This window comes from Perca flavescens, chromosome 11 (genome assembly GCF_004354835.1).
Source record: "Perca flavescens isolate YP-PL-M2 chromosome 11, PFLA_1.0, whole genome shotgun sequence".
In the NCBI taxonomy this organism is placed as follows: Eukaryota; Metazoa; Chordata; class Actinopteri; order Perciformes; family Percidae; genus Perca; species Perca flavescens.
The window spans coordinates 33,682,066-33,701,742 of record NC_041341.1 but is presented as its reverse complement, the minus strand read 5'-3'; the positions used below and the strand labels follow the sequence as shown (position 1 = coordinate 33,701,742).

Genomic DNA, 19,677 nt, shown 5'->3' with positions numbered 1-19,677 from the left:
ACCAAAGCACCCAACCGGATTGTCTGAAGAGCGCTATATAGCAGCCAAAGACAGTACAGTAGGCCTACAGCATATGGGCAGAAAGAGAACTGAAATCATGAAATTTTGATTAACAGAAATATGACAAAAAGTATCCTTTCCAAGTGAGATGTAGCAGGGACCCCCTACTACAGTACATATTGATTCAAATTAAGTTGCATAACTGGGTCTACAATAACTGTTAGGGCAATCTAAAGCCTTCTTGTATATCCTTTTTGCATAAGCTATTAAAATATTAATTGTTGCATGATTTTATAAATCATATTTTAATTTTACACATGTGGCACAGTGAATCTATGATTAACTGTATCTGTGGGCTGCTATCTTAGTGACCACCTTACCTATAGGCCAGTAAGCCTATCATCAGTGGGAATTTATATTTGCTAATAATATGTTGGAATTATGTTAAGGCATTTAATTTTTTTTTAAAAGACTCAAAAATTGACAATAATTTGGAGGACCCCCTGCAATGACTCTGAAGACCCCCTAGGGGTCCCGGACCCCCTGTTGAAGATCTCTGCTCTAGAGTGTTGAGGGAAAGGGAAATAAGTGAAGTTGCTGTTTTACTTCTTGAGAGACTCTGGACAAATAAGAAGGATCTAATAGGAAGTTGGTACAGTAACTGAATAGTCCCAGACGGTGGCAGCAACGCAACATTGCGGATGCCTGCTGCCGTAAAACTCCAAAGGAGGAGAAGATGTGCGACAACTCCGTTGTTTGTGTTTCATCCTTCATCCAGTGGAGGGCAGGAATCTCCCTGTCGTGCTGCTCGTCTGCTGTAAATCCACAGAAGAAGTTTCCAATGCAACAGCTAGGCATCAACATGCCTGCTGCTGTGATTATGGAGGAAAATTTTGATAAATTATTAGAGCAGTGTGAATCTCAAGAGCTCGAGGTAAGTACTGAATCGCGACTATATGCTTGCTTGAAGGCTTGCTAGTAGCTAGTGTCCGCCACAGTTAGCTCAGGGGCCGTTTGTGCTAGCTAGCTAACGTTATGGTTAAGAAGCTAACCTGTTTCCACTTACGCTAATGTTACTTTCAGGCACTGTTAAATTGACGTAACGTTTCGAGTTAGCTCATAAATGAACCGGTTCCGTGCTAACAATGTAGATTAGATTTGCCCTTACTCTCTGCTTTAACGTGGGCTATAACTAGCTAGCAGACAGTGGGCAAGCTAGCTAGTTAGCTAGCTAACCTAAGATAGCCAGACACCTCGTTGTGTTGGTAAACATAGCTTTAGCTGACGTTACTAACTTACAATACTGTTTTATTTAGGTTTTCATAATGTAAAAGCTATTGCTTGGTTCACTGGGTGGCGTTAGGTGACCTTTTAACTGACCAATACCTTTTAATAAAAAGTAGCATTGTAAGGTAGCTAACAGTTAGCAGAAACTAAGGAAAAATAATAACTGACTGGCCGGAAAGTGTTAGCTAGCTGATGCACTAACGTTACGTAGCGAATGTCTACTAGCGGTTAATAATTACAATAACAACATGGGTTGGTTAGGGAAATAATGGCTTGGTTCTCTTCTAATATTTAGCTTCAGTCTTTAACACCACACCTGCATTTGTTTTGAACAGGCTCCAGGGGGCATTGCAACACCTCAAGTGTACGCTCAGTTGCTGGCTCTCTATTTACTTCATAATGATATGTAAGTCAACAATGTGTCTTTCTTCTTATTCTACAAGGTTTTTATTAGGAATGGGGCATGGGCTCATTTGCTTTCAGATTTTTACTTCATAGATAACACATGTTGCCTATTCTGTTCTTAAATGCAAAGCAAAGAAATACAAAGCATCCTTAATTTCAAAATAGCAATTTCAAAACATAGTTGGGATGCCCTTTTCCTCTTTAGCCTTCTGTGCTATGACTTTTTGTAGCATATATCATAGTGCATGGATGACTGTACAAATGCTAAATGTGGTTTTGGAATGGATATGTGTGTGTGGCAAACTACAATAGATATCACTGCTAACCCTGTGTTGTATTGCTGCCTGCACCTGCAACTTACTTCTGTTTATTGTCTCACCTGTTGATGTTCCAACAGGAATAATGGCAGGTATCTCTGGAAACGGATTCCCCAAGCAATAAAATCGGTAAGCAAGATTGATAAGGACTGACTCCTGAAAACCATTTCCGTTAAGGCTACACAGTTAATCGCAATTTTATTAAAATCGCATTATGAACTAGTTCAATACCCAAATCGCAAAATATGTGTCAAACCATTGTATTGTGGTGCTGCAGAGACGTCCCAGCCTACAAATCATATCTACAGACTAAAGAAAAAATCTTTGTTTGGTACAGATCCTTGCAAAACATCACACTTCAAATAATTTATTTTTTTTATATATATATATATATTTTTTTTTTTTTTTTTTTTTTTTTTCAATGAAAATGAGAGTAATGATACTAAAATTATCATTCCCTCCAATATTGTGAATCATATCGCAATCACAATATCAGTCAAAATAATCGCAATTTGACATTTTCCTCATATCGTGCAGCCATAATTTCAGTATGCAGTGGCGGGACCAGAGATGTTCTTTTGCTGGTGCTTTGGGGTTGCTGGACGTTTCAGTGAGGGTGCTCTGAAATTTTGAGTTTCCCTTGACACAAATAGCCTAACATTACACACACTCGCGCAGATGCCCACCCACCTCCGCCGCGGTTTACTAAGCGAGCGAACGAGCGATGTTGATTTAAAGTTGCCGAGACAACAGCACCATAGAACTCTGATTAGCCCATATTTCAAATACCAGCCAACAAGCCGGGTTCAAACCATCATTACTGCAGCTCTTACATTTGTTCAGAAGAGTAATGCAGCAGGCCAAATACACCACACATAGCCAAGCACACAGATAAACACACACGCGCATGTATCCTCACACAGTTTTCACACTTGCGCATTTGATCAAAAATAATGTAGTCATATCTGTAGTGACTTAATATATCTAAATAAGGTAATGTGGGCGAACATGTTTTCTGGGCTAAAATAAACCAATGTCCTATATAACTTTACATTCGGTGATCCATTTATTCACATTTCTGTAAAACACATGTTCACTGTAATGTTCTTTTACGAGACAGAGATAAGAGTAAAGTTCTTGCATGGACCCCTATCAGCTGACTCCCCCACTGTGACCTGGCTGTGCGGTCCCCTGGTCTAATGTCATGTACAGCAGGGTGACGTTAAGCATCCTCAGCAGCAATCACAGCCCTGGTCAGCTCATCTTCCTCTGGCTGCTTTTCTTCATCCCGATTGGTGACAAGTTCACCATATCTCTCAGTCTCATTTACAGATTTTGATAAAGTCTACACACCTTGAAGTTTACGGAGTAAAAAACTATCCTTTGCTAGCGTTAGACTCACTCCTCTGAACCTAACCCCAAATATTGAGCTCTTCTTCTTCTGTGTGAAAACGTTACTGCGGAAGTAAGGTCAAAAGTTCAATGTGTGCTGCACCCTTTGGCCAAATACGATCACCTGTGTTTTTTTAGCCTAAAAATAATCTGTTTGTTTTATTAATGTATTTATTTATTTTTTTTAAATATAATATATTATTTATAAATCAACCACAGCAATTTCTTGGGGGTGCTAAGGGGGTGCTATTCCAATCCTAGTAGCTACAGCACCCCCAAGCCCCTCCCTGGCCCCGCCTGTGTCAGTACGACACATGTCACACATTGCCCTGCTTGTGCTGCTTCATATGATCATTACCATATCTACCAATTTCCAACTTGTAAATACCGTCAACATCAAATAGTAATTACAACTTGTAACCTTACTTTCTTTTTACTTACTTTTTTTTTAACTCTGATTCTAACTTGACAGTAAATATAAAGACAAGTCTGAAGAGTAAACAAAGGTGGCTGTCCAACATCAGCTAAAGTCTTATTAATCAAAGTTGAACGCACCATATTAAATACTTAAATATCTAGTTAATGCACAGCAGTTTTTTTTTTTTTTTTTTGTTGTCTCTGGCCCACCGTAGATAAATAATAAATTGTTCTTAGTAACACATGGTAATACCACCTTGGGTTGTCAGATTGCATAAATGTTGGCAATGTATAACCATGGACAAAGTAACCATCACTTCTGTCACTTCTGGTTCTGCCTGCTGAAACTAATGGAATAATGTTATCAGTCAGATCACAACCCCTTGTTAAATGCTAAGCTGAAGGCTAAGGCTCTCAGATCGTATAAAAGAAAAAGCCTCATCTTGCCTATACACGCTATTATTTGGTGTTTTTAATAGGCATTTTAAAATGGACAGTACAGTTAAAAAATGTAACCGCTGTGATTCAATATCCTATGTATTTGGGTGTGACTGCTATTTACAGTAACATGACAACCACTGCCATGTCAAGTGTAGCATTCTAAAAGTTTTTGAAATGCGTTTCCACTTGTTGTGTGCAGGCTAATCCTGAATTAACATCTATTTGGGCTGTTGGCCAACGCATTTGGCAGCGAGACTTTCCAGGGATCTACACAACCATCGCAGCTTACCAATGGTCAGAGAATATCCTTCCAGTCATGGAGGCTCTTCGAGGTAACAACAAAAATGATTTTTTATCTGACCTCGCACTTTCATTCCTTTATGTCTCATTTAGCTATTTAAAACATTTCTAAATGATAATTATATGTTTTACACATTTGGCTCTGGTTAAACTGTATCAAAAAGTTCTGTAGGTAATTTCCTCTGAATGATTTAGAATTACAATCGGCTGAAAACCGTTATAGCTATGATGCAACCCAGGGGAAGAAATATGTTGGAAAATGAAGGGACTGAATTTGACTGTTTGACAACTTTTCATATCCAGCATTATGATATATCTGTATCATGAAGGCTAGTTGAGGTGGTTACAAAACTATACTCAGAATAAGATAACAGTTTACATGCTCACACACTGACATGATAATCTGTCATAATGTCACAGAATATCTCAACATGTCTGTGTCTTGAGTCACACATCACCTCTTGCATCAAAAGCCCAATTTTGAAATGATTGCCCTCATGCTGAACATTGTTTGGGCATCTGTATCATGTGATGGTTCCCTTATGCAAGAGTTTAAGAATAGCTTCTCCCTCATGTTTACCGTACTTCTTGTTTATCTGCCATGGATGCTTACATACACTGTCATAAGACACTTGGGTAACCATAGAATTGTTTGGGTGGATGTGGTGACTGGGAAAATAGGAGTGTTTGAATCTAAATGCACACATTTTACTCTTTAGGAAATAAGGCAACACATCTTCCCATATTATCTCTATCATAAAGTTGTTATTAGCAAGTAGATTGGTATTTACTGTGTACACTTTCTATTGACTGTTTGTGCAAAAATAACATGTTGCAGTTCATCTAAATAACCACAGTATCACAAGCCAACTGGCAAGTCCCAACAGCTTATTAGCCATGAGCGTGCCATCAACATAAGGCTTTAAAATTAGAAAAATAACACCAAATGGGCATTTTAAATTACTAAAGCTCAAATGATGTGTTAAAATTTCTCAATTAGTCTGAAAGATAGTTTAAAAACCCCAACATTTATTTAAAAACAAACAAAGCGAGAACAAAAAAACAAGTAAATATTTACATTTGAAAATAATTTACCAGCAAATGGCTGCTATTCTTTTTTAGAAAACTACACACACTTAAACGTTATGTAATGGATGATTTAATAAAGACCTTATTAATCATCAAAACTGTCAACTTAGTATTGATTAATACCATTTATCGATTTACATTTTAAAGTGTATGAATGAAAAAATAAATAGTTACTGTGTTTCCTGTAGCAAACAAAACAATTTATATTAAATAGCAAACTAGGTAATTGACAACATATCACAGGAGATAAAAATGGTCAAAACAACACGAGTCCCAGGTTGTTGACATTGACTTGTTTACCAATTTGATTGAGCTCTCTCTCTCAGTTGGGGCTCCTCATATCCAGTCACATGGACCCTGGTTGTCTCTGCTCAGTCCACCAAGTCTGTCACTGTTAGAGGGGAACAAGTGACACAAGAAGCACTGAGTAGGAGGGGGCTATTTCTGTGAAAAGATCCCGAGGCAACAAGCAGGCAGGAATGTGCTCTCCGGTTGGTGGAAAGGATCAGATGTCACCAGCTGTGAGGCGCTGGTATAAAAGCACAGAGCTGCCAGCTCTCAGCCAGAATAGATGTCTGCAGTTCACAAGTAACAGCACACACTAAGGATAAGTTCGCAGAGACTGACCTTTGTTTTGGTAACTTTTTGAAGGCAGCAGAAAGTGAAGCTTTCAGTTTGTCTCTTGTGAAAATTAGGTCTAACTGGTCTAACAGTAGGCAGAGACATTTCCATTATGGATGTTCAGAGGACAGGATCTGTGGTTCGGCCCCCAAGCCCCATGGATAGCTTTGAGAAACAGCTGAGCTGCCCCATCTGCCTGGACATGTTCACCAAACCCGTGGTCATCCTGCCCTGCCAGCACAACTTGTGCCGTAGTTGTGCCAGTGACCTCTACGACTCCCGCAACCCTTACCGCTTCTCTGGGGGCGTCTTTCGCTGTCCTACGTGCCGTTTCGAGGTTGTGCTCGACCGCCACGGTGTGCACGGGCTCCAGCGTAACCTCTTGGTAGAAAATATTATTGACCTCTATAAGCAGCAGCAAGAAGGCAGCAACAGCGGAAGCACGGAAACCACCCTGAAGCCTAAAGAATCCAAAGAGCCGATGTGCCAGGAACACGAGGATGAGAAAATCAACATCTATTGCATGACCTGCCAGACACCTACCTGCTCCATGTGCAAAGTGTTTGGCCAGCATAAGGACTGTGAGGTAGCACCTTTAGCAAGCGTTTACCAGGCCCAGAAGGGCGAACTGAGCAATGCTATCGATACCCTAGTGGCAAGCAACGGCCGCCTGCAGGCCCTGCTCAACCAGATGGAAGATGCCTCCCGTGCTGTGCAGGACAATGCTCAGCATGCTAAGCAAGGGCTGGCTGAGCGCTTTGACCTGCTATATGCTGTCCTGGAAGAGCGCAAGACCATTCTACTAGAGCAGATTGGTAAAGAGCAGGATGAAAAGGTGGCAGCTCTGCGGGCACTGGCTCAACGTTACGGTGAGCGACTGCAGGCCAGTTCAGAGCTCACAGATACGGCGGTGAGGGCATTGGAGCAGGGCGGCGCTGCCGAGTTTCTGTTGGCCTCCAAGGGCCTCATCACGCAGACCAAAGATGCGGCTAAATGCTCACTCGGTGAAGAGAGGCCAGAGCCAGGCTTCGAGAAGATGGACCACTTCACTTTGTCGACAGAGCAGGTCGAAGCAGTCCTGGCAAAAATGGACTTTGGCGTGGGTGAAGATGATGAATTTGAGGATGCGGAAGAGGAAGAGGAGGAGGAGGAGGAATAATGAAAGTAGTAACAGACTTCTAGGAAATACTGCAATATGTGATTTTTAATGGTTTTTTGACACAAGTGTTTATGGCAGGGACGGCATTTGACGTCGAAAGAAATACAAGGCTGCGGTGGATATGGGCTGAAACGGCTTGCCCTTCTAAGTGCAATATTTAATTTCAATGTCGTATTCATACTTTTTCTTTACTTCTTTTTATACTTTTGTACTTGTAAGCCAGTTAAATTGGTCTAGATAAATGTAAATATAGAATGTCTGAAGATTAATTACACATCATTTTCCTCATATGTAGCTTATGGAAATAGTTGTTTGTGTTCTTCTCACTTGTCTAAGTTTGTGTTGAATTGGTGATCAGCTGATCTGCCTGTAATCACCAAATCTGTCTTTGATGGAATGTGGAATAAAGCTGCATGAAGTTAAGCACCTCTTTGATTTATTGCTAAACTAAAACATGGAGTTTGATTCAAGGGAGCATACAAAGGAGGAAAACATAAGAAGACCAAAAATAATTTTCGTTGCATAGATTTTAATTGAACTGCTTCCAACAAAATGTTTCCCAGTCTGTTGTTGCTCTTACTAGGCAATAGGCTGTATTTAAAAATAAAAGCCCTTGCCATGTCCTGTCTGCTTTGCCTTTGCTGGTGAAAAGTGGGGGCTATTTTTAAGAGGTGAGAAATGATAGCGGCCCTGGAATAGACTCTGGGAAAGGACAGGCCAGGTCCTGTTTCTCTTCCATAAAACTCCCATCCTCCCACTCGTGGATGTCTTGCTCAGCAGCTTCAGCCCAACTCTGGAGTGTCAGAAGGGCATATTAAAGGCCTGTCCAGTTGCCACACGAGTCCGCTCCTCACGGTCAAAAGGCCATGGTAAAAATACATGTCTGCCTCAGGACTGGGTTACAGAAAGCCCCTGGAGATGACCTGCTTGGCTGTGTTTGGAGCATTTGCTCAGAGTCCTCATATATTTTCTAATATGCAGCCAGTCGGATGCAAAAAAAAGTTATTCCAACACAAAAAGCAGTTTTATGAAGATTAATTTGTGGTTCACAGGAAGTTTTATGCTCACTAAAGCCGAGAAAAAGAACTCTGTAAGTTTCCTTTGTAATCATTCACCAATGTTGAAACAACCCAATGACAAAACAATAGTATTTCATCCACATTTCTCTGGAACCATCAATCAAATCGTCTTTACTCATCATAGTGTATAAAGAAGGACTGCAAATATTACTCTACAAGCATAACTTTGATTAAACCATACAAAAATCAAGTACCTTCAAACCCAAGTGAGGCACAAACACTGCCTTGCCATAGTTTTCCAAGTTCATTTCTGCACTCCTTCCGTCTCTTTTTGGACAAGTAAAATACCAGAGAGAACAGGAAGCCCTTCGGACAGCAGAATGGGAAAGTGCTCTTGAAAAATCTCCAGCCTTCCACTCACAGCTGTCTTTTCTCATCCCACTTGTTATTGTTACTGCTGCTAGCTGCTGTAACCGACTCGGGGGTCGACTGTTGGTATACATACACCGTTGCTAGGCTATAAAACACGAAAGGCCACAACCTTGAGGCATTTACGTGATAGCTGCAGGAGCAGCAAGTACAGGGCGGTGTATGTTGTTCAATGCTGTTTGTGAGGCCCTGCCACTTTAAAGTCTATCTCCAAAGACTACAGCAGCACGTCAGCTCAGGCAAGATAAATGGGCCAGCTTTGACGTTTTGGAAGCCCAAGTGCCTGTTGATAGACTTGAGTGGTTTGTAGTGTAGGAACTGCACAGCATATAACGTCAATGATTCATGTTAAGCATGCTTCATTTAACATGATTGGTTTTCATGTATTCTTCATTATGGAAAATCCTAATTTTGGTATTTGTTTTAGCTCCTGAGTTCATCATTATCAAATCTAAAGCCACATAAAAAGATATGGACCATTTGATTTGAAAACCAACCCAGATGCTAGAAGTAATTCAAGAGCAGACAACCCAGAGATTTTGCTCAGAATAGCTTAATTTTATATAAATCCCAAACAAACTTGTGTCAGTTGTTAAGTTGGTTGTGACCGTGTGCTTATTTGGGGTGAGCAGGAGATGGACTGGTAAGAGGAAGCCACTTCATGAACTCAAAACACACATAGTTACTATGAGCAAGCCCTAAAATGGAAAATATACAAGAACAGGGAAAAACCTGTGTGCTGGAACTTCCAGCTTAGGAACTCATGCTATGTAAATTGAGACAGTGGTACCCCAGGCCTCAATCAGGTCAGTGTCCAACATACCCTCATAACCTTTCCAGACTTCAACCCTGTGCCTCCATAGATGACGGGAGGCTTAACGGCTGTATGATAAGACAGTGCTGTCTCACCCTGCCAAGGCCATAGAGAACCTAAACACAAAGCCTCCAGCATGAGTTTAAATGCACCTTCAGGAAGACAGGAACTTCGGAGAGTTGGGACGGCACTGCACAATAACACGTCGTGGTTAAACTGTACTGCTTCATTCTCTCCTCAATTGGGAATTCATTAAATGCTCCTGTGTAAGTCAACAAAGTCTCCCGAACCTTCTTCACGTATATGAAATGAGTTGTGCTGTTTGCTTAACAACATGCATCCCTTGAGCATTCACTTAACATTTTACCAAAACCTACTCAACGCTGACTGATAATGATCATAGCAGAGTACTTACTTTTTTTTTATTTATTTTTTTATATATATATAAACAGCCCGTCTTCAAAACCTTACCTGTCACTCTTGATCAATTGCTTGTTCTGTTGTAATTGGCGAGTTTTCTCACAGAAACATGACTCTTAAAGGAACACGCCGACTTATTGGGACTTCAGCTTATTCACCGTAACCCCCAGAGTTAGATAAGTCCATACATACCCTTCTTGTGTCCGTGCGTGTCGTAACTCTGTCTGACGGCTCAAGCGGTAGCTTAGCCTAGCACAGACCCTGCAGGTAACTGGTTCCAACTAGCCTACTGCTCCGAATAAGTGACAAAATAACACCAACATGTTCCTATTTACATGTTGTGATTTGTATAGTCACAGTGTGTACACAAAACAACGTAACATGAGACACAGCCGTCTACTAACCGTAAACAAACTGGGAACTATATTCTCAGAAGGCGAAACTCAGGTACTTCTGCTACTTGGGCGGAGTGATTTACTTTGCAGCAAGCCTTTCTGAGAATATAGTTCCCGGTTTGGTTAGGGTTAGAAGATGGTTGTGTTTCATGTTACGTAGTTTTTTTTAGTTGTACACACTGTGACTCTACAAATCACAACATGTAAATAGGAATATGTTGGCGTTATTTTGTCACTTATTCTGAGCAGTAGGATTGTTGGAACCAGTTACCTGCCGGATCTGTGCTGGGCTGCTACCGGTGGGTGCGTCAGACAGAGTTACACCACACACAGAGATGAGAAGGGTATGTATGGACTTATCTAGCTCTGGGGGATACGGTGAATTAGCTAAAATCCCAATAAGTCGGCGTGTTCCTTTTTAAATGTCACGTTAAATTTACACGGCCCATACAACCAGAGCGGCGTTTTTGATATTAATGTCTATTGTTCATGCTTCCTTCACAGAGAGCACACGGCAAAGGGCGTACAGTCTCGTGGCCCAGGCATACACTTCCATCGCAGCCGATGATTTTGCCGCCTTTGTGGGATACTCGGTGGAAGAGGCCGTAAAAGGTAAGATGCAATTTACACAACCTCTTCACAGGAAATGCTGTATCATCACGGTTGTTGTGTATAAAGAATTCAAAAGTAACTTTTAGTCATAAAAAAAAACAACCAACTGCTGTAGTATTGCAGTATTTCCACAGTGGCGTAATGCAGCTAATTTTCATTAGATAACTATTTCAACCTTTGCTGATGAGGGTGTTTTTTTTTTTTTTTTTGTCCCTAGGTGTGGTGAGCCAGGGCTGGCAGGCAGACCCGGGTACCAGGATGGTGATGCCCAAAAAGCCCGGTAGGTGGCAGTATTGCTCTTCTGATCTGTACCCATCATCATTTTTTTTTTTTTTATTTAGACGCACATAAAAATGTTGGAAGCAGGAATTAAATGGCCATTTTAATCTCAATAAAAGACTGAGGACATTTTCCTTTTCCTAGAGTCTCTTCAAATGTTTTCTTTTTCTTGTTCTTTTTTTCTCAATCGCTTGATAGAGGTAAATTGGAGTAGTATTTTTTAATACAATTGTTTACTTTATCTTATTGGATTGTGCACTTTTCTATGGCAAAGACAGGGGGTAGGACTTGACAAGCCTTCTTCCTATAACTTTTCGAACAAGTTTAGTGTGTGTGTGTGTATGTGTTATGTTGATATTCTTTTTTTTTTTCCCTTCTTTTTTTCCTTCATTTTTATTTTCTTGTCTTCCCTTGTCTATTGTCCATATTTTCAAAGGTTCCCTTATCCTTTCCATCTCTTGTCTTCTCCTGGGCTCTGTCACGGTCAAGATTTTTCTGCACTCCACACAGCGCCACTGGGGCTTAATAGTGCTTGGTAATTTTGAGTGGAAATCATTCTGTTTGGGATTAATGTAAAAGTGTTGTAATGGTCTCCAGGCTGAATGTCTCACAGGCACATGGGGAGACTCTGTAGGTTAGTGTTGTTAAAGCGGTCCGTGGCAGCGGTGAGCTCCGGTGTCGACAGCGCGGTTAACTCGAAACCTGTGACCTGCTGAGTCTGTCGGAGTTGAACACGTGGGCCGTAGCCACCAAGTTAAAGCTGGAGGAGATGTAAGAAGATGGATAGGCCTTGGCACAACAAGGAATCCCCCTCTGACTCAACATTTCCCCCCTCTCTCTCTCTCTCTCTCAACAGATCCTCCCCCAGTCTCATTGGTTCCAAATGAGCAGCAGTTGGCCAGACTCACCGACTACGTGGCTTTCCTCGAGAACTGATAACCCAACACAACCACCACCGACCTTTTTTTGTTGTTGTTCGCTTGGTACAGAGGGAGATTACAAGTTTGGATGGACTCTTCCTCCAGTCTCGCTCCCTGACAGAGATGTACCAAAAACACACCAATCGTCTTGAGTGAAGGCTGCAAGCTCTCCTCCAAGACCTGCCTATTTATGTTCATCGGCCAATATAGCTTCCCCCATTTGAATATCAGATATCTTTCATCTTAGATGATTTATTATTATTATTTTTTCTATTATTTTTTGCTTTGTGCAGCCCACCTGATGGGTTGGTAAGATTTGGGCCTGATTTCAAAGGAGAAATGTGTTTCTCATCACTGTCAGTATGTTTTTATTGCTAACCTAACAGACCCTTCTCACACAATGGAACAACACAAGCTAGTACGTACAGTTCGTCCATTCTGTTTTAGCACTTAATGGTCACCTTGAAACATCTTTTGTCAGGTAACAGAAGTCTTGACATGTATTGCTCAGCGTGTGGATTTTAGTCCTCAGACTTCATATTTTGAAGTTTATGTTTTGACTGGTGAATAAATATTTTGCTATTTCCAATTAAGTGTTCTTGTATTTCTTTTATGCAAGAGTTTTGTTTCAGGTCAGTCTTTATGGAGCATGCTGGGCTCAATCAAGGATGTTGAATATTGAATTATATTTGGCATCCGGGGCTTATTGCTGTCACATTTATTTCACATGAAAATAAGTTTGCCATTTTCTGTGGCCTGGCAACAACAATTCACATTGCAAGGGGAAGAATATAATGTTTGAGGAACACATATCAATGCTGTGGAACATAAGACCACCAGGTAACCTGATATTGGCGCATATAATCAGAATCAAAGCTGTTTTGTTTTCGCCATGTGTACACTTCAAATAGTATGGATTGCTTTGGAAAAGTGGAGTTGCAGTAACCACAAACTTTCATTTCTGTTGCATGACCAAGCCAACCAGGTTACATTACTGTGACATGCATTTACTGGCATGGCGGAGTGTGTGGATTTTTATAAATCTGGCTGCCATCTGTCTAGCGATGCTACGAAATGCATGTCTGGTGGTGATTTTTTTTTTTCTTAGTTCCAACTACATGCTATTTTGAAGAAGAATTTGAAAACTTACACTTCATATTTATTTGATCTACACTAGCTTGCAGTGCCGGACATTTGATGTGATTTAGTGTGAAATTGTGTACATTAAAGCCATTCTTTGCATGTTTGTGGTAGCGAGGAACTCCTTTATTTCATGACATGGTTTACTTTGTTTTAAAATTGGCTCGACTGCAAACAGAAATTGCCATTTTGTTTACATTTTCTGCGTTGGTTCTTCCTTGCTCGCCTTGTCAAGGCTATTTAGTAACAATCAAAAATATATCTTATTGTTTTTTTCTTAAATGTTCAGTGAATAAGTGGCCTTTTGCCGTTTCAGTATTGAATATGTGTTGAATGCAACTTACCGGTTCAGGGGTGTGCGTGTTAGTACAGTATGTTTTTGTGTATTTGCTGTATATACATGTGTTGACTCAATCCCATGTCCTAGCATATGTTGAACCTGCATTGGCCTCAGAGTCAGTCAGCACAAGTGTGAGCGTGAGAAGGTAACTGACACTGAGCACTCCTCTGGGTCTGTCACAACAGTACTAAATTTGTACACAGACGGACTATGAAATGCTGGGCAGAAGTTGCACAGCTTGCAGTAAATATGTACTGATCTGGATAACCTCAATGTGTTTCCAGTGTGAAAGTCAAGAGTAAATTAACAAGATAATGTTATTACTGTATGACAACTGGCTTCCGTTAATTTGAATGGCATACTTTGGGGAAATGCACAACTTAAGCAAAGTATCTAAATACATAATGCTGACCTACATTATAGACCTACTGTATGAAGATTTTGCATTGGCTGGTGTTTCACCATTTACAGTGAGTACAATGTGCATGTCTGGTTAGCTCAGCTTGTTAAAGGGTGGTGCTAATAGTGCCAAGGTTGTGGGTTTGATTCCCTGCTGTTCATGCCAAAGTTATCTTTTGGCCAGGTATGTTCTATTAATTACAAATCCCCAGTTTTCCTTCAAAATAACAAATACAAATTATTACCATGTTTAAAAAGTAATAATCTTAATAAAAATGATCTTGATAACTAATCAAAAAAACATGTTTTGTTGTTTGTACAGTTCTACAAATGTACATTAGGCTATATCTGTGTTTCTACAGTTTAACTTCTTTTTATTTATTCATTTCTGTATCTCTGTTCCTGTATGTTCATAACAGTGTTGGGCAGTAACACCACATTACTTAGTAACACGTTACAGTAATGAGATCACTTTGTTCAGTAAAGAGTGTGAGTGTAAATCCAATTTGAAATTCAGCAATTACTTCCCAGTTACCGTATCCTGTTTTAGCACGAGTTTGATGGCAGGCCGATCAGTTTGGTCTGTCTGTGTTCATATCACAGAGTGTAGCTTGGTGTAGGGGAGGTGGCTATAGCCTCTTCTAAAATAGGAATCATGCGCCTGCCAGTAGCTCCAAAGTAGCCTCATTAAAATGTTGAGTGTGGTTAACGTTACCGCTGATGAGCCACGGAAGCCCGGTCTCCCCAATGAGTGTGGCCTAACAAGCTAACTATTGATCTGTTTGCACCATAACCTCATGTCCTCCACCCTCTCTCCCTACACAATCTGCTGATCAACAGTATGAGCTCTGTATGAGCACTGATCTCCCTGACACAGTCATGACATATGAACCCTAACCATAACCCTAACATGTCATGACAAAAACCGAATGACACTTACTAAAAGAAGCATTATGTCATAAACGTTTATGACTTGTTTATAATGTTTATGACATGTTCGTGACAGTGTCATGTCACTCTTATGTAGATACCTTCAAGTAAAGTGTAACCAACTTTTGTATTTATACTGACAAGTTTCATTAAGACTAGTAAAGTAGTCTCAAAACCTGCTGAAGACTAAATCAGTCTTTACAGTATCATTTTGGTGCTCTTTAAAAAACCCTTTCAGACCACTAATACTGAGTAACTTGATGCGTGTGGATAACCGAAGCAGTTTTACAGGTACAAATGATACATACAATTTGCCATGGCGAGGTTATGAACCAGCTGTGAAAATACTTTGATGCGAAGACACAAGGTCATACTGTATTTCCAGAATAAGCTCTCAGCATTTTTACAGCTGTGGGTCCATCAGCAAGTTTGATAGTCACATGTTGGTTTAATGAAGAAGGCCAGTGAGTGTTTAAATGATCTTCTCTGTTCGTCCGATGCATGCATGACCCAGAGACGGAGCCAGATGTCCCATTTATGGCTGCTATATGGACTTTTTATTCAAGCCATTTGATAATAAAATGCCTTAAAATCTATACATCATTGCCAAGAAAAAAAAATCCTATTTGGTATCTCATTGTTCTCCAACTGTCTTCCTCATTCTAAAACCTGCACATGACTAATTTTCACTCGTGCCATCAAAAGAAAAGGGCAAAAAATGGTCTGATGTTAATATTTTAAGTCAGGCTAAATAACAAGTAGGGTAGGAATTTGGCTCAAACAGCTTTACTAATATTGAAACCTATTTTTGTTTTACTATGCTGGAGTCGAGTTCACAGAATTAGCGTTGATATTGCCCCAGTAATAGAACATTTGCTCAATTGATTTGCCAGTCCAATCAGAGGGGGAATTAGTTATTTTAAAACCCTCAAAGAGAAAACCTTCAGGTCTGGAGCCCCACAGAGGCAAACAGCAATGACTACTTGCTTTAGTAAAGGTTAAAGGTTGTGACCTCATGCAACATTAACTGAGCTTTAAGACTTCTGTTGGACAAAAGGCCGAACTTTGGTGTGATTTTTCATTTCCACTGGTCACTGCTGGTTTGACCAAGACTAGAATGCACTGTTTAAAACAAGTGTTCTGTAATGAACTGCAGTCGTCATTACATAAATAGCTGTCAGCTCTTAAAATCAGTCTTGCCTTTGCTAGGTTTCTCACAGCTCAATACAAATGGCCTGCACATTTCAGTCTTTGTCATTCCCATGTTTCCCGTCCATCCTGCTTCCTTTGAAGTGGCTGAGATCACTGTTTTGTATTAGGCTATTTTTACAATCATCTTATTTTAGTTCACAGTGAGCCTGCAGACAGAATAGCACATTTGAGAAACACTTAACATAAACACAGAAGAAACAGAAAAGCAGAAGGAAAGATGATTGGAAACATTTGGACATCATCAATATGTTGTTCTTTTTCTTTCTTTTTTAAATGTTGGTTTAATTCGAGTGAAGAAAAGAAACTTAACTGAGTCAACGCATCTTTTGCACAGATGCTCACAAAGAGCCGGGGGCTTTGGTGAGGTCATTTTTTCCAGGGATCAAAGGTTACTTCTGTCCTGGATCATATAACATGCCACCAGCATGATGTTATAGGGTGGTATGCAAACATAGTTCTGCTGAAGCAGAGGTTTTCATAGTTTGACAATTTAGCCCCCATCCCAGACAAAATTGAGACAGCTGCACGAGTCAGTTAGCCCTGGGCTAGATCTTGATCCCATTTTATTTTAGCCTATATCCTTTTACATTCTGGCAAACGATGCACCCATGAATATACAGACACCTGTCACTGGATTACTTTGATACTGAAGACAACTTTGATACATGTTGATTCTCAGACAACATAAAGGAGCAGTTTGTAGGATTTAGTGGCATCTAGTGGTGAGGTTGCAGATTGCAACCAACTAAACCCTCCTCCCCTCACACAAATTTGCATTTACTAGGATGGCAAATACCTGTCTCGCCCACCTCTACCTTACTCTGCCTCTGAATGAGTACTAGCCAATCAGAGACAGGGTCATGCCTTCACCATCCTAGGAAATGCACATTTGTTCCCCTCACACCCCCTTTCCAAGCATCTATACTATAGAGAATCTACGGTGGCCTTCAGGTAACGTGAACATGTGAAAGGCCCTATCTAGAGCCAGTGTTTGATTTGTCCGTTCTGGGCTACTGTAGAAAAACATGGCGGGCTCCGTGGAAGAGGACCCTATGTAGATATGAAGGGCTCATTCTAAGCAAACACAATCTCAAAGATTCTTAGTTTCTGGAGAATGTTATATTCAATTTTTGCCAATAGATTATCCTAATTCTGCTCCTTTAAGAAGGAGGTATTTTGTGAAATGATTTCTAGGCAAATTTATCGTATCATGTGTGTATAGTGATGCGCGAATGAAGCTTCATGAAGCTTTGTGAACCATTTTCTGTATTTTCTGAATCCACTAGATGGCGCTCTCCATTCAACAAAGGATTGAAAGCACAATGAAATGCCATTCCTTTCCTTGAGCCCCGTTCTTTAAACCAAGAGCGCCATCTAGTGGTCTCAGGAAATTAAGAAAATGGTTCACAAAAGCATCATGTCGGTGTGTTCAGATTTGACTAAGTTATGACTCAGAGAATAATGCATTTTGACGTAGATTGTGCCAATCGGGCTAATCATTATTGCCTCCATGAGCTGTTTGTTACAGCAGCTGTTGACCTTGTTGATAAGCAAGCCCTATCTGCAGCAAAGACAGTTACAGAAGTGGACAAAATGTTGTTTTCTACGGAGACCAGTGAAGGATATTAGAAGTCACTTTTCCGGTGATGGCTGAGCGTTACTGTGCAGCCTCCAACTGAGCTTGACAACGTAAATGTGACGTGAGCAACCTGTCTGAAAGTGTGAAGTCTTCTGGTAGCTGTGCCGAGAGAAATCTCAATCATTCTCAATCTTACGGAGACGGAGAGTGTAGGTATATGTAAGGAGATAACATAGACACAGGCTAATCATTGATCACTAAAATGCTAGTTAACATTAGTAATTAAACCTAAACAGCTAATGTAAGTCAAAACTGCCCGCAAGCTTCTCCTGTACTGTACGGTAAAGCCTCTACTATGCGACAGTAAGTCACTTGGTTATGACACAATCGTTAACCTATTTTTACAGAAAACTCTGCTACGGAGCCATAACGTGAGGTACAAGGTAATGGAGCCTTTTATACATTGTCGTGTTTTTTTAGAAATAAACAATGGACAAATAGAATCTTTAAATGCTTCAGATGTAAAGTTATTCACTGTCAAAGTGGCGCCAAAATGAATGGCAGTCAATGGGATGCTAACGGCGGGTGATGGCTTGATGGCATCAAAATGGCGCCATAGGAGCTACGCTTTGTGGACGCTCGCTTACCTCTTATGGGCTTGTTCATTTAGCACTTAATAAATCATGCTCATGAAGCTTTAGTGACACAGTTTCATGGTAAATTGAATGCGGCACTACAGTATTGATTGTATTAAGTCAGAATTGTGAGAAACAGACTTTATTCTCAGAATTCTGACTTTAAACTCAGAATTGAAATACATTTTTCACATGTGGCCTTAATCCTCTTTCGTAGAATATGTACACATTACATAAGATATCCATAATCCGTTATGATGGAACGGCATGGATAATGCAGATTTTTATGTGCAGTTTGTGCGGAAATGTTCTTGCATAGTTGATGACAAGTTGGATGTCTATATCAGGTGCAGATGATGTGTTCAGCAGTCTGATGATAGCTGGGAACGGGGGAATGCCTTGGATGGAGGAAGAGCTCACATAAGAGAAGAGATGAGCCAGTAGGGGGCAGTCTTCACTTACGGTTGGTGTGATCTCAGAGCACCAGTCCACGGTCGTCTGACATGACACACACTGCTATTGGATGATCAGATACTAAAATGCATCATAGACAAGTTTATAAAGCCTTCATCAAAAATAGCAATATTTGAATAAGAGGAGAAAAAGCAGATTTCCTTTTTTTTCACATTTTCCTTTTGCTCCAACTTGGAGGGGGTGTTGTTTAAATTCTTATTAACAGTAGTAAAAGCTCCCTCACATCCACAGAGAAAATCTTTCCATGTGGGATGATGAGTCATGAGCATGAGACCAAGACAAGAGTCCAAGAGGATGTGGGAGACTGAACAGAGGACGGTAATGAGAAAAAGAGGGAGAAGAGAGGAGGAGGAGGAGGAGGAGGAGGAGGAAAAGAGTGATGGTGCCAGGGGCGGGTAGGCGCCAAAGTGAGAGAAGTGGCGGGAGGAAGAGGGAGGAGAATGAGGGAAACATTTCAAAGGCATTGCTGCATGAGTGCCAAGTGGACACATATCTGCTGCAAAGAGACAAACATAGAGAATGGAAATTAAATATATAGCTGGAGTACAAGTGGATTTTCCAGCATTATGTTATGTTTAGACTGATTATGGCATGGCTACATTAAAATGAGGTATGTTTTCAAATGATGTAAACAAAGTGGAAAAATGAATCT

General features: G+C 40.5%; 2 protein-coding genes across 2 annotated transcripts; both read left to right on the top strand.

The window, feature by feature from the left end:
* Positions 1–571: 571 nt before the first annotated feature.
* On the top strand, positions 572–12,905 carry cops8 (COP9 signalosome subunit 8). The gene is made up of 7 exons (XM_028591058.1): positions 572–934; positions 1,623–1,693; positions 2,090–2,138; positions 4,459–4,591; positions 11,010–11,117; positions 11,335–11,397; positions 12,253–12,905. The coding sequence occupies exons 1-7, from the start codon at positions 737–739 to the stop codon at positions 12,330–12,332; spliced, it is 702 nt and encodes a 233-aa protein (XP_028446859.1). The 5' UTR covers positions 572–736; the 3' UTR covers positions 12,333–12,905.
* Positions 5,970–8,049, top strand: LOC114563979 (E3 ubiquitin-protein ligase TRIM63). The gene has a single exon (XM_075447442.1). It carries the CDS (start codon positions 6,382–6,384, stop codon positions 7,426–7,428), a length of 1,047 nt encoding a protein of 348 aa, XP_075303557.1. The 5' UTR covers positions 5,970–6,381; the 3' UTR covers positions 7,429–8,049.
* Positions 12,906–19,677: the final 6,772 nt, after the last annotated feature.

Bases quoted from the DNA above. Each gene is read 5' to 3' on its own strand.
- cops8 (XM_028591058.1), top strand. From the start codon at position 737: ATGTGCGACAACTCCGTTGTTTGTGTTTCATCCTTCATCCAGTGGAGG. The intron at 11,118-11,334 runs GTAAGATGCAAT...TTTTGTCCCTAG, and splicing joins GGTGGAAGAGGCCGTAAAAG to GTGTGGTGAGCCAGGGCTGG. The intron at 11,398-12,252 runs GTAGGTGGCAGT...CTCTCTCAACAG, and splicing joins GGTGATGCCCAAAAAGCCCG to ATCCTCCCCCAGTCTCATTG.
- LOC114563979 (XM_075447442.1), top strand. From the start codon at position 6,382: ATGGATGTTCAGAGGACAGGATCTGTGGTTCGGCCCCCAAGCCCCATG.